Here is a 15,632-nt window from a genome sequence, read left to right as displayed (position 1 = left end):
ATAGCAGAAAAAACATTCTAACGAGGGCCGGACTAGTAGATAGATAGATAGACAGATACTTTATTCGTAGTAGTAGTAGTAGTAGTAGTAGTAGTAGTAGATATAAGAGAAAGAAAAGAAAGTCAGAAAAAGAAAAAGACAGGGCAAGGGAGCAATAGGGACAGTGATAGAGAGAGAGAGAGAGAGAGAGAGAGAGAACGAAATAAAGTAAAAGAAAGGAAGAAAATGAAGAAAAAAGAAAGGAAAGAGAGGAAGGAAGGTAGCAAGGAAGGAAACAAGAAAGAAAGAAAGAAACAGCACGAGAGAAAAGAGAAGGCAGAGAAATAGAGAAAATAGAGACATAGAAAGAGAGAAAGAAACAAAAGAAAGAAACAAAAGAAAGAAACAGAAGAAATGAATAAAGAAAGAAAGATAGAAAGCAAGATAGAAAGAAATAGAAAAAGAAAGAAAGAAATATACAAATAGACAGAGAGGTAGAACGAAAGAGAAAGAGAGAGGGGAGAAAAACAGATAAGAGAATGAAACAGAGAGAAATAGAGAGAGAGAAAAGAGAAGGGAGATAAATAGAGAAAATAGAGAAGGAAAGAGAAAAAAGAGAGGGACACATAAAAAGAGAAAATAGAGAGAAAAGGACAAAAATAGTGGTTAAGCGATCCAACCAACCGATCAACCAACCAACCGAAGAAGACTCTTGATTGCTCACCAGAATTTTGGGTGTCGAGCGCATCGGCTCCTCTTCTACAGGAACAATACGAATGTAGAAGACCGCCGGGAAAATGAAGATAAGACACGGGGCAGATGTGGCACCTAAAAACCAAAACAAGAAATTCTACATTCATCCCCAAATTGGCAAAAATTCTGGTGTCCCAGGCTCGATGTACATACCTATGATCCCAAAGATGCCCAAAATATTCGGGGCAAAAATGACCAGCAGGTTGATGAACGTGAGCAAAGTGAAGGCGATGGCGACGTGGCGCGGCCAGTTAAAGGTCTTGTTCGGGAACATCATTTGCTGGATGGCTCTTCGCACCTAATGACGGACGACACGATATATCGGGGAGCGAAACCACAACGCCGATCCTTTATGGGTCGGATAGTACACAGATATAGCCAATGTTCCCTCTAAGCTGCGTGTGTGCGCAATTGCGCACTACCCAGAGCTTAGAAAATCTAGCCAGCTCACACAAATCAGGGCTCGAAATTGCTAATTAAGAAGCGAATTAAGTCAAAGTTACAGTGCATGAAGGTAAAAATACACGGGTTCCCCTGACGCTGTGTTGTAAATGCAGTATTTTGAAGTCAATGTCGACATAGAACCAAGTTGAGTAAATTAAAGAGTTTTTAAAGAACCGGCTTCTTCGGCTCGGCTCACTAAAAAGAACCGGCTCTTTCGGGTCCCAAACGGCTCTTCAGGTTGTTTTTGCTTCTGTAATCCCTACACGACCAAATATTATGTAAAATTGTGCACAAAATTACTTAAAGGAAGGGGGGGAAATAGAACAAAAAAGAAAAAAAATACCAAAATTAAAAAGTAGTGAATAGCTGAAAAAAATAAAACAAAAGGAGAGAAAAAGGGAGCAGGAAAAATTCAGAAAAAAAGAAAAGAAAGAAGCAAATGAAGGGAAAAAGGTAATAGAAAACAAAAAAGCAAGAAGAAAGTAACAGCTAGGAAAAAATAAACACAATGAGATTTTTTAAAAAAAGGAAATGAATAAAAAGGAGAGAAAAAAACAGTGAAAAAGAGGAAAAAGTTTGTGTTGCTTCAAATAATTTCCAATTATATCAAGTTAATCTTGTTGCCAACATTGTACTTCTACTAAAAAATGTAATATAATACAGTTCTGTACTGTGCAACCGACTAAATAAGCCCCCAAAAATGTAAGTATTATGCGACAAAAGATACCACGAATAAAAACAAATGACGTTTGTAGGCCGAACAACCTTTGCAATAGTACATTGGTCAATTCATTCAAAAGTGAAAAATAATTTTGCATTGCCGGAAACTCAGCAAAATGTCAAGTTTTGGACATGTTTGATAATGACTTAGTTGCCACACTTGGGATTGCTGTTGCTCACTCTTGTTTCAAGCGATGCTCACCGACTTTGTGTGAACGCTCAGACCCGTGGAAAATTAGAGGGAACATTGGATATAACGTTTGAAAGTACGCTCAATATCGAATGTACTTACAGGAAAAAGCACGATAGGCACGGTGAGTGTGACGGCAGTGAGCACGGCCACACGGACGCACAAAATTAACGTGTCGTACGGGTCGATGCGACTGTACGTGTGAAGGAGCTCGGCCTCCACTTCACCTGCGTGACATGAGAAATGAAATTGGCAACCCTAAACATCTTGAAAGTAACGCTAAGCTGGTAAAAACACCTATTACAAAATATCTTTTGTTTTGTATTGTCTTTTCCATTTGAATTTTGTATCGCTTGTAAAGGATCCACAGCCTAATAACGACAAACTGCCGTAAAACTACAAAAAAAATACAGAACTATAATAAAAATAAGACTTCAGAAATACTCCAAAAATTTAACTGAACAAAAACCCTACCATAATACTTAAAAACTAAATACCAAATGAAGTGCATACAATTCTGTCACTTGCCCGATAATTGCCCTCACCTGCACTCACTCTCTCAGCCCCAGCTGCCACCTTTTTCCCAATTATCCTTATCCCTATTTAAGCACTTCATTCTCAGTCACTATGTCTCAGTCAGTCAGTGAATCTCCGCACATGCAAGGCAAGCACTTTTGGACTCTGGCTCCTGTCTTGATTCCCACCTGTTCCTGCATCCTGCCTGATTCCGTCCTATGTTTCATGTATTGATCCCCTGTCCCTGAATTGCTTCCCCGAACACGTTTCGTTCCCCTGTCCCGGCTACCCGACTTACTTCTAATCCCCGACCACACTTCGTTCCCCTGCCCCGGCTACCCGACTTGCTTCTAATCCCCGAACACGCTTCGTTCCCCTGTCCAGGCTACCTGACTTGCTTCCGAGCCACAACCACGCTTCGTTCCCCTGTCCAGGCTACCTGACTTGCTTCCGAGCCACGGCCACGCTTCGTTTCCCTGTCCCGGCTACCCGACTTGCTCCCGATCCCCGACCACGCTTCGTTCCCCTGTCCCGGCTACCCGACTTGCCACCTGTCACCGGCCGCGACGGCTTCCTGCTCCTCCTGCCCAGCAAGCACCAGATCGCTGTCTTTTTCTCTCACCCTGACTTCCCTGATTCCTTAATAAAGCATTGTGTGAAACGTTACGCATTTGGGTCCACTGCTTGTTCCGGTCGTGACATAAAACACGGAACTAATATATTATTTTGCTCTAATTGTGGCCGTTTGAAAACCAATTTGATAAAACTAATCTATTACAAGTAGTATAAGAAGTATAACATGTCACATGCGGCCCTTGACTCCAAATAGTTGCCCACCCCTGGGGTAGAACATGGAATGAGTTCTAGTAGGGATGCAAATTATCAAGTAACAGGGGGGCCCAAATTGAATTTTTCTTAGGGCTAGGGCCAGTCATGTGGAAAACCATAAATAAAAAGGACGTTTACAGTACTTCATGAATCCTGAGTCAAAACGACTGATTCCAAAGAACTCTTCTGCTACATTCATGAAGCATTTTTATCATAATGTATGAAAAATGATTTTTGTACTCCCATGCAGTGGAAAACTGATAAATATTACAATATCTTTGCGTTTTCATTCCTAAGACTTTCGAAAATTGCATTTAAGACATTTTAATGCCAAATAAGACTTTATTTTTAGAATTATGGATTCAATACTTTTTCAGAATTTTCAAGGATCCGCGGTAACCCAGGCACAGACCGAGACACGGCATATTATAGCAAGTCCGTAATCCAGCTCCTACAAAATACCTTGAAGCATATCTCGGGTGACAGTGTCACGGTTGCCATGGCGCCCAATTGGCCCCGCCCGTGTGACGCCAGCTGCGGCTCGTTGACAGATTGGCTTCCCTGCTTTTTAAACCCAGTTCTGTCACTCTCCTTTTGTCAGTCCGTCAAGACGTGGGTTTCGACTCGGTCCTGTTCCTGTTGGTATTTCTTATCCGGTATTGCTCCCGTTCATTTTGTCCTGTTTAATTTTGGTTTCCAGTTTTGTTTCTGTCTATTTTTGTCCTGTTTATTATTTTCTCCAGCTTTCGTTCCCGTCGAGTTTGTCCTGTTATTTCGGATATCCTGTTTCATTATCTATCCTCTCTGTCCCGTCCTGTCCGGTATCGACCCCAGCTGTCCGATATCAACTCGGGCAATTGGTATTGATCTCGTCGGCCTCTGGCTTCCTATCATTTCACGCCAGACTGCTGCCTAACGTGCATGACTCCCCATTTCCCGTAAAATAAAAGGCTTGTGTGACGTCACGCGTTTGGGTCCTGACAGAAATAGAAAAAAAAATACTCCTTTCAATCCGAATTGTCTCGCCAGGAAATAGGAAGACAATGGCAACTGCTATTCTTCCATCTTTTTTGCAGATTAAACTAAATTTGGACAGTTTCTATTACATAATAAAACCATCTGTAGAATGATTAAATATGCAAAATCCTTCACTGCTACGTATAAACAGCAACATTCAAATTACTGCAAGTCGGGAATGAAGAAGGAAGTATGCTGGAAGAATTGTTGTTGTTGTTGTTTATTTGGTACACTAGTTTACAAAAATGATTTTTGTTTTTATTCTACATAGTCTGTCTTGCTGTGAGTAAGTAGGTGCCACGTTGTGTTTGTAGGCTTTATTATTGCTTGATAAGGGAAATTGCCATCATTAATGAGGTAGAGATGCACAAGTTCTTCTTGTATGTTCTGTAGTATTTCTGTAGTGGGATTTCTTTAAGTATTTCTGTGGTATTCTTTAAGTATTTCTGCAGTTGTATTATTGTAGTATTTCATCAGGAGTATTTTTGTAGAATGATTTTTGTCAGATTTCTGTACTATTTTTGTAGTATTTTCGTAGTAGTATTTTTGTAGTATTTCGGGAGTAGGACAGTCTCCAGAAAATGACTTCATTTCTTTTTGAATACTAAATATTTGCCCGTGAGGTAGTACAGGGAAATATGGATGTTTATCATAATCATTCATTATTAATATTCAAAGTATATCAATCGTTTTAAAACACCCGCTATATTTATATATTCACTACAGCCCCTTTTTATCCTCCAAAAACGTGCAATTAGAACCATACATAGGGTAGGATATCGATATCATACTAATATTTTATTCCTGCAGTCCAAATTATTGAAATTGGATGATTTAGTAAAATTTTTCACTGCACAACTGCTATTTAAGGTCAACAAAAACATAGTGCCAGAAAACATCCGTAAATTATTCATTCGGAAAGAGGGAAATTATAACTGTAGTGAATTCATAATCCCAAAGGTGAGAACCACCAGGAAAAGTATGTGTGTGTCTGTGTGTGGAGTTAAGCTTTGGAACAATTTACAAGACGAGATCAAACGGTGTCCAATTATTCACGTGTTCAAATTTAAATACAAAAAAACATTCCTGGTGGAATACAGAGATGAGGAGGGTGGGCTATGAGTGGTGCGGGAGATTGGGAATAGTGCGTCTAGTTAACTTTGTGTTATTGTTGCTATTCTTGTATCAAAACTGTTATTATTGATATCATTACATTTGTTGTTATATCATTGGTATATTTGGTGGGGAAAATGAAGGGGTAGGGAATATAAGCATTGGCTTCTTACTACCCCTTTTCGTATTCCTATTTCATTTTATGTAACGTTATTTTGTTGTTGAGTTATTGTTTTTGTTCTGTTTTTATTTTGATGTTCGAATAAAGTTTTCATTCATTCATTCATTCATATTATTGTAGTATTTCATCAGGAGTATTTTTGTAGTATAATTTTTGCCAGATTTCTGTACTATTTTTGTAGTATTTCCGTAGTAGTATTTTTGTAGTATATTGGGAGTATGACAAACAGTCTCCAGAAAATTACATTTCTTTTTAGATACAAAATATTTGCCCGTGAGGTAGTACAGAGAAATATGGATTTTTATTATAATAATTCATTATTAATATTCAAAGTATATCAATCGTTTTAAAACACCTGGTATATTTATATATGGGCTGTGATATACAAACACACAGTGCATGGTTTTGGTTATTGGTTATTTGGATACAGGAAGTTATCGGATAATTGGTTGGACTATTTTTGCACTACCGTATATTGCACTAATACAATCCCAAAACTGTATGTAACATCCTACATGCCCACACTTTCTGTGTAAATATTGTGTAAATTATAACCATTGTCTTCTTTGTTCCTTTATCTACTTCGTTTTCTTTTATCCTCACTGTAAAATGTGAACCTGGAGTGCCACGTCCAATTTCGTTGTCACAATATGTTCACCCCATTTTGTAACAATGACAATAAAGGTATATTCTATTCTCACAACGGTTACCCATTTTTTGGAATGTTTTTGTACAATTTGAGAGTGGGAATGGGAGGGAGTAACATTCCTCACCATAGAAGGTCAAGTATCCAAAGAGAGCAGCCAGGAAATACATGACGTACATGACTGCAATGGACATGTTGGCCACATGCTGCATCTTTTTCTTGGTGGGGCTGAAATTCCAAAATAAAGAAATGTGATACAAACAGAAACCCATGCATTTAAAACGCATACATGAGCCTAGGTGTGCGTAAGCTTTAGTGGCGTGAAAAGGAACATTGAATAGGGGGGATATTATCCTTTGTTAGATAAAACAAATACACAGCATTCAATGTTGGCGGTATCAAGTTAAGAAAGGGGTAACCGTTCAAAAAAAAAACAACAAGCCCGCCAATCGAGGGGTGCCAAATGAATTCAGAAGAGCGTGCGGATCAGGCCAAACACAAAGTTGACATTGCAGCCATCTTTGTTGCTAGGCAGACAAGTTTTGGTCCAAACAGGAAGCGAGCGTTGGCTTTCTTTCCACGAACAAGCACATACTTGCGTAGCTCTGTGTAGATGGGCAGCACCTCTGGGTGGCACACAAAGGCAAACGCCAAGATGGGGATGGTGTAGGCAGTCTGAAAATGGAACCCAAAAGGTCACCGTGGATAAAGCAACGCCAACCCAGATTTTAGAGCAGGGGTGTCAAACAAGCGGATCAAGCCCGCTGAGGGAAACGCAAGAGAAAAACGAGCTGCAGAATGAAATATGTCCACTTGATGTTGCAAAAGCCAAGTGCCTCTCACAAACGCTGTACTTGCATTTTTCTCTCTCTCTCCCTCACTCTCACTCTTCCTCCCTTTCCTCTCTCCCTTTCACTCTATCCGTCTCTCTTTTTCTCTTTCTTTGTTTTTTGTCTCTTTCTCTCTCTCTGTCTTTTTACCTTATTTTTGCTCTCCTGTTTTCCTTTTCTCTTTCTTCTCTCTCTTTCTCTCTCCTGCTTGCTCTCATTCTCTCTTTCTACCTTCTCTCGTTTTCTCCATTTCTTTTCTCTCCTTCTCACTTTCTTTCTCTCTCTCTATTTCTCTTTGGATTTCTTTCTTTCTCCCTCTTTCTTTCCCCTTCTCTAGCTATTTTTCTTTTATCTCTTTTATTTCTCCCATTCTCTCTCTTTCGCTCTCTCTCTTTTCTCTTTCTCTCTTTATCCCTTTATCTCTTTCTTTTGTCCCACCTACTCTCTTTTTCTCTCCCTCTCTTTCTTTTGTTTCTATCTTTCTTTTTCTTACCTCTAATCTACTAGTCCGGCCCCCGAGAGAATGTTTGTTCTATCGTGTCCCCCAAGTTAAAATGAGTTTGACACCCTTGCTTTAGAGGTAAAGTCTTAAGCCCGAGCTTGGCCTGAAATTTGGGTTGGGTCAGGCCTGAAATGTTAATCTGTACATTTGGGTTCGGGCTGGACTTGTCTCACTGACTTTTTTATTTTAATTGAAATATCTACCCATCATTGTTCATTGTTTCTTTTTCTTTGTGGGGGATCTGCATAATAGAAACAAAGAACAATGACAGGTGGATAACTAGACATTTTTAAAAACAGTGAGCGAGAGAGAAGCCCTTTTCCTTCCAAGTTCTCACAATGGGTTTTTTTGGTCTCGGTCTCTCACATCAAGTTAATTTGTCGGGTTTTAATACCCAAGACGGGTTGTCCTGGATTTCTTAGGCCGATTTTACCTCTACCAGACTTATTACCATTGATTTTGCGTTTGAATGTTTGTTACGTGGTGATAATCAGAGGAAACGCTTACCTTTTAATAAACAAATGTCTTTATTGATGGGAGCCCGAATACACTTATTAATGTAAAATCCAAATTTTCTTTTACGTAAAAAACAACTTGTGTTTTTGGTGTTCATTTATATATTTAACCATAAAACAGAGGTCATAATGGGATTCCAACACAGGTTGCGGTGATGAGAATGGCGAAGCCTAATCCCTGGACTACCAGTGATATAAATTAGTTTTGAGTTAAAGTTTGTTTAGGGCCTTTTCATCATCAAGCGTCTCAACAATGAACATATATTGTTTAATGAGCTTCCATTTGTGGGATTATTTAGCGGTTTAGAGCCACAACGGGTTCTGTTGGTGTAACACCTTGACTGGAAACTATAGTTATAATTGTGTCCCATGTACGCTGGACTGAACCCTGAACTGCATAGTCTCTGCCTCGTGTGTGTACCAATAAACACAGCCATTATTATATGCTGGACAATTGTACTGATACTATTCTATCTCCGAGCCATATGTACTTATCAAAAGAATGGCAGCCTGCTGTATATCATATGTGATAGGAAATTCCCTTGATTAGACAAAACTCTTTAGCCTGTGTTGAAAGGTGACTGACCAACTTTGATGTTTAAAGCTGTCTGTCAAAAGCCTTAATCTTGCATAGGGATGTGATAAAAGTGCCAAGCGTGATCATGCCCGGATTGCATCACTGGCAGCATGCTGGGAATGACAACCGTGTAGCAAGCTCGAAACTTACTTGGGAGTTGAGATTTGCCATTTTGGGAATGCAGGAAGGGTCGTCCGCCCCACCGGGGTCGGTGATATTTAGATATCCGCTGGCGGTGCCGTTAACGGCAAAGTCCACGAATGGACACGGGACGTTGAACTTCTTGTAAATGACCTGCAGGATTGAAGAACAGACCTTTCTGAACTCTAAAGATAATGTTAGTATATTCGGTAGACCAAAAAGACAGAGCGGAGAAAGAGAGAGGACTACATGGATTACATCGGGCACACCCAGAAGTAGGTCAGTGAAAGTCAGACAATCAGCGGAGCTTGGGACGGCAGCACGCAATGAGAATACAAACACTGGTGGGAAGGTGAAAGCGCCAATCTTATTTCACGCCGATCTCGACGTATCAGCATGCAATCATCTGTTATGACTCGGCTTATGACACCAAATGTCAGACTCACAGCGATCAGGAAGAAGACCATGCAGCTCAAGGAAAAACCACTGGTGTAGCCCAAATACCCTGAAACAAAAGGGTTGGTTAGCTTCGCGACATCAAAACACAAAAGTTGCACAATTTCTATAGCTTTGGTTCTCAAATGGGGCTACTTGAAACCCCTCAGACTTATCAAGATATATATATATATATATATATATATATATCCCATTAGCCGTACCGTTTATCCTCATTAGGGTCGCGGGGGGGCTGGAGCCCATCCCAGCCAATATATATATATATATATATATATATATATATATATATATATATATATATCGCTAAACAATCCTTTATCTGGAAGCTCATTAAACAATCCATGTTCATTGTCGGGACACTTTATGATGAAAATCTACACAAGAAATTTGAAACACCCAAAAGCTCTACACAAGTACAAAAGCGCCGTCTGCACTGAAGCTGAATACGCCAGTATCCTCGTTTGCATTATTTTGTGACATTTTTACAAAATAACGTTGAGTGCATTTTGTTTTGAAACCATTATTTAGAATAAAAATGATAGTCCAAATGAGGCTTAACACTCTTAAGTATCTGCAGGCAGGAGACAAATTTTAAGTGGTATATCTTATATTTTATGTTGACAATATATGTGTACTGTTTGTTATTTCAACATCTGTTGTTGCCTGGTCATCCTTGAAGGGGGATTACCTCATGTGCAGTCCCCTTTCAAGGTTTCTTCATATTTCTCCTATTGAGGTTTTTGAGTTTTTCCTTGCCCTCATGTAGGTTTTGGATCAGGGGATGGTGTAATAATCAGGGATGTGATTTGACCAAAGTGAAATTATCTGAAAATTAGCGGGGGGGGGGGGGGGGGGGGGTGATTGCTAGCTGGGGGGGGGGGGGGAAACCAGGTAGGACCAGGGCAGTAAAAAGTACAATAAGTATAGGCCCTACAGTAAAGTGTTGGTGTAATGTACACATGAAAATCTATTATTGTAATTGTTAAATATTTATGGCCATTTTTATTACGTTATAATATTTTCGAAAAAAATGGGAAAACTGTCAAATAAATTTGAAAAGTTTACCACCTACCTCAAAATTCACGACTCTATCAGCAACTGGTACAGGTTGTTGGGGTGGATCACGTCTCTTTATTACCGCTTCCGATTGTGATGTCAATAAGGGATGGAGGCCGTAAAGTTTTGGAGTTTTCGTTTGGGCACCGAAACTTCCAGCGATGGAATAATTTGTCGTTCTTGACTGGAGTTCTTTCACGTGTTTTTTGCTCTTTGCGTGACTTTCAAGAGCTTTGAAACCTCTCCCACCATAGTCGATGGTATCATGACACCAAATGCAAAGTGCTTTCCCGGCACGATCGATCTTCCGAATAAAGTCATTGAACAAATTCGTCACAGTCTTCTTTCCAACATTCGTAGATAATTCCTTCTCCAACCAGTCCCATCGAAACTTGTTTTTTACAATCTTATCAATTTCTTTAGCTCGCGGAGCATCTTTGCGTTCGATCACGGACATCTTTCTTTAAACACCCGGCAAAAACGTGTGAGAAATGAACAATGACACACTCCTATAACAAGCGCGTTTATTGGTCAACACGAGACTTCAACCAATCGCAAGTACGTTTCATTTCAGTTACGGAAACACTCAAATGGCATGCTGTCGAGACGAAATCGTTTTTTTTTACCAATTAAAACACCGGAAATTTTAAAATTTTATTTTTGGAGATAAAAAAAAGCGGAATTCCGCGAATTAGCGGAAAAATCACATCCCTGAATAATAGTCTGTAGTTTGCAATAGTCTGTGGTCTGTGCAGCCTATTGAGGCTCCTTGTGATTAGGAGTATACAATTAAACAAACATGACATTTTTATTGATATGAGACAAAGGCCGCAGGTTCTGACATTATTGTTGTTTCATAGATTTTATCCAATCATCCAACATTACAGTGAAATAAAATGTTCTGAATAAATAGCCTTTGCCTGGATTCAGCCTGTTGTTGCTTCCATTCTATTTTGATTTTAAATTGATCATCATTTAATTATTAAATGGTTTGGCTGTTTTTAGTGTTGGATTTTATCAAATAAATTTCCTCCAAAAAATCAAATTATACTTATATAGTATATATTATATAGTGCGATTTATGTTTTTTTCCTTCTTTAATATACCGGTACATTTTATGGCTCGTTCAACTTGTACTCCAAAGCTACTTACAGTCCGGAAAATATGGTCGGTAAAATGAAATCCCCTTCTGGTTCAATTTGCCTAGAGTTGGAGTTTATTATTGACTGATACTGCACTATTGTTGACTCACTTGCTAATCACTTTTAAATTATTTACAACAGATTTGCGTTCATTAAGACTCACCAAGCTGTTTCATGAGCGCCAACGGCAAAATGACGGCAATGGAGACAATGATCACAAGGTAATTGCCATTCAAGTACCATTCACTGCAGGGAAGAAAAAAACACGAGTGTTGAATCTGCTGTATGGAGAAATAAAACACATCAATACATTTATACTAGAATATAGTAGAATACAATAGTCTTCATTGTCATTGATTACAACAACAAAGTGTGCGATATTTAAAAAAAATAGATTAGTTGTGGCACTCAATGATAAACATGTCATAAAAACTTATTGTATTGTGTAGTGCAACCAAAAACGACTGCTAAAAAGCACAAGGAAGATTACACACTACGAAAACGTAACGTGACCGAACATACATTTTGGGCATGTATGCTCAATTGCTCTCGTTGGCGTCGATTTTGTGTTTAAAGCATTCTTGACGAATGTATTTGTAGACATTTTGAGCTTTTGTGGGCCACATAAAATGATGAATCGGGCCACATTTGGCCTCTGGGTCATGAGTTTGACACATGTGCTTTAAAGAAAAAATATAAAATAAAAAATGATTCCTAGGATAGATGAACAATATTTAAAAGGTAGTGTTTGTACACTTGTCTGAGTTTTACGTGCATCAGAAAATATGGCAATAAAAATGGGATTACAGCAACATTATGCAAAAATAAAATGTGATTGTTTTTTCTATACATTGGCAAGATGTTTTTTCTAGTTTTGTGTGCTTGTTTAGGGGGGTGTTGACACCAGGGAAAGAATCTCCTAAGTGTGTTAGTCTTTCTTTTAAGGAACCTGTGTCACAACCTGAACAAGTGGTGCGTAACGTTTCACACAATGCTTTATTAAGGGATCGGGGAAGTCAGGGACAGGGGAAAAGACAGCGATCTGGTGCTCGCTGGACAGGTGGAACAGGAAGCCCCCCGCGGCTGATGACAGATGGTGAGGCAAAAAGGGAGGGTCGGAGGGCCGAGCGTAATCGTGGACCGGACAAGTCGAGTAGCCGGGACAGGAGAACAAATCGTGATCACAGATCGGAAAAAGTCGGGCAGCTGGGACGGGAGAACGGAGCGTGGTCGGAGATCGAAAGCAAGTCGGGTAGCCGGGGAAACGGATTTAGGCAGGATACCGGTAGCCGGGAGAGGAGAATGGGCCTGGAATCGGGGATTGATACAGGAGCAGTTCGGGACCAAAACGGGAGCCAGAGTCAAAAGTGCTTGCCTTGTATGCGCTGAGGTTCGCTGACCGACTGACCAGGAGTGAACGAAAATTATGTGCTTGAATAGGAGGAGGACTAATTAGGGAATGAGTGGCAGCTGGGGCTGAAAGAGTGAGCGCAGGTGAGGGCAATTGACAAATCATGACATCCTGTCTGTCAAGTACACAGTAAGCACATATTACAATGCTCAGAATTTATTTGAGGCGCAGTATCTCTTATTATTTTGTGTTTTTAATACTCGTTTTCTTGTATTGATTGAATCTGAATTTTTTTTTCCAATTATTTCTTAACAGTGACTCGATTTGCCACATTAATGCCCCCAAAAAAATCTATTTTTAGTTGCGGTGAGTCATTCTTTCTTTTCTATCAAGTAGGAAAATAGCACAAGTAAACACTCCCTCTTTGTAGCTGTCTGGATTTTGCACGCGTACACACAATGCAGGGAAAAAATGTAGAAGCTCATCCATCTGTCCTGTTGTCATCTTGCCCTCTGGCCATCTGGTCCAGGGACACAATCTTTGCCTGATTACTGCAGACACACCACTCTACGCTTTTATATCGGCGCAGATGTTATAAGCAAAAATAAAACCGAGAATCAAAATACATGAATGAGTATGATTGGAAGGCAGAAAATATATTTGAACGTAATGATCAGAAAAAGCCGATGTCGTTTTAATTAAAAACTGGAAACAGATCTTCAATTTTTACTTCATTGTGCACGCAGTTTACCAGTCCTAAGAAATGATGAATCATGAAATAATACTGCGCACAGCACAGATGATTGACACACACACAAAATAATGTGGACGTCTGTAGCTCAGGAAAGATTCTATTGCAGTAGAAAACACTGCTTACATTTTTGTTGAAATCAAAGAATATCTGGTTGAGTTTATTTATTTTTCATCCACGCAATCCCTTATAAATGAGTGTATCATCTTTTTGAGTCCCCATTAATCTTTAAATATTACAAACTTCTGTTTTCTGCTTATCTGCTTTTGCAGAAGTCATCATGCATGTTGACACTTCAAAATAAATAAAACTGGATCGGCCAAATTCTGTATCCATTTATTCCACCTTGTATCCGCAGTAGGGTCACAGGGATATGATTCTACACTGATACTCAATTTAAAGAACGATATTGGAAGCCGATATCGTTATTGAATATGAATTGGGGCATCTCTAATTTATTGTACGACTATAAATCCAACTCTTTAAAAGATTTGCCAGAATTATGTGTACTGTACAGTATTTACTAGCACCCGCCGAGACTGGGAGGTTACTGGTTCAAGCCTCGGTCGGGTCATACCCAAGACTTACAACATTGGTACCCATTGCCTCCCTGTTTGGCGCTCGGCATTAGGGGTTGGAATAGGGGGGGTTGGTCACCTAATGACTCTCAATGAGATGTTGCATCACCTCAGTTGGGTTGAACAAGGGGGCTGGGAATCCACTCCTCTGTATCAATCTTGCAGAAAGAGTCAAAATATGAATGTGTTCTTGACTCTAGGCACCTCCCACTAGGGGGATATGGCTCCGGTATATCATAATATAATGAGCAAAATTTACAGTAAATAACGGGTGTCATTTTTAGGCTGATGTTAAATATTGTATAATTTATTGTCATATGTGAAATGCACAACAAAATTAAAAAGTGGCATTCTGACGATGAAAGAACATTTACAAGATAAAATACCACAGTTTAAAATATCAAGTAAAGAGTAATGGTAGGCAACCAAGTGGTTAAGCGCGTCCGCGGCACTGTTCTAGGATCATGGGATCAAGTCCAGCTACCAGCCCTCCTGTGCGGAGTTTGCATGTTCTTCCAGTGATTGTGTGGGTTTCCTCCGGCACTCCGGTTTCCTCCCACATTCCAAAATCATGCATGTCAGGTTAATTGGCCGGTCTTAATTGTCCCTAAGTGTGAATGAGGGAGTGAGTTGTCTGTCTCTGTGCCCTGCGACTGGCTGGCAAGCAGTTCAGGGTGTCCCCTGCCCGCTGCCCGAAGACAACTGAGATGGGCTCCAGCACCCCCCGCGACCTTACTGAAAATAAACGGTGCAGATAATAACGAGTAATGGTAGAGAAGAAGTAATCGAAAAATCATCCGTCGTCATGAATGCACATTTCCATCTAAGCATGGTAACCAGTGTTTCATTTTACAGCATTGAAGGTGATTATTGTCATAGGGTGGATGCGTTGTTGTTTTGTTTTTCCAATTTATTAGTTGGAGACTAATCTCTCTCTCTCTCTCTCTCTCTGTATATATATATATATATATATATATATATATATATATATATATATATATATATATATATATATATATATATATATATATATATATATATATATATATATATATATATATATATATATATATATATAACTAAACCCAAACGGAATATTGTACTTGAACCATATTTGAATCGTGTGAAATTGCACTCAAAACTGTAAAAGTCAAAGTAAAAACCTAAAAATCTTCCATGTCACAAAGTTATGGAAATAAAGTTAAGCATACATATGTAAACTGTACAAGGTAAAACCTTCAACATTACAAAATAAATAAAGTTAAGAACTTTTCTACAACCAAGATATGTCTTTTTCTTCCATAACAGTTTTAGAATTAAGTCAAGAGCATCTGAAACAAAGAACT

General features: G+C 39.2%; 1 protein-coding gene across 2 annotated transcripts in view; it reads right to left on the bottom strand.

Moving 5' to 3' along the window:
* Window positions 1-15,632, bottom strand: part of LOC148364308 (sodium-coupled neutral amino acid transporter 3-like) — a 71,406-nt gene that overhangs the window by 4,557 nt on the left and 51,217 nt on the right. For both annotated transcript variants that reach the window (XM_088338376.1, XM_088338377.1), the window contains 8 exons: window positions 11,770-11,852; window positions 9,399-9,457; window positions 8,962-9,105; window positions 6,983-7,062; window positions 6,515-6,615; window positions 2,189-2,313; window positions 886-1,030; window positions 704-807 (listed from right to left, as the gene is read on the bottom strand). In XM_088338376.1, the coding sequence (XP_088194502.1) occupies window positions 704-807; window positions 886-1,030; window positions 2,189-2,313; window positions 6,515-6,615; window positions 6,983-7,062; window positions 8,962-9,105; window positions 9,399-9,457; window positions 11,770-11,852 (841 nt within the window). The remainder of the gene's footprint in view (window positions 1-703; window positions 808-885; window positions 1,031-2,188; window positions 2,314-6,514; window positions 6,616-6,982; window positions 7,063-8,961; window positions 9,106-9,398; window positions 9,458-11,769; window positions 11,853-15,632) is intronic.

Source organism: Urocampus carinirostris, chromosome 6, assembly GCF_059441175.1.
Source record: "Urocampus carinirostris isolate Australia breed hairy pipefish chromosome 6, RoL_Ucar_1.0, whole genome shotgun sequence".
Classification (NCBI taxonomy): Eukaryota; Metazoa; Chordata; class Actinopteri; order Syngnathiformes; family Syngnathidae; genus Urocampus; species Urocampus carinirostris.
This window is presented reverse-complemented; position numbering and strand designations above follow the sequence as displayed.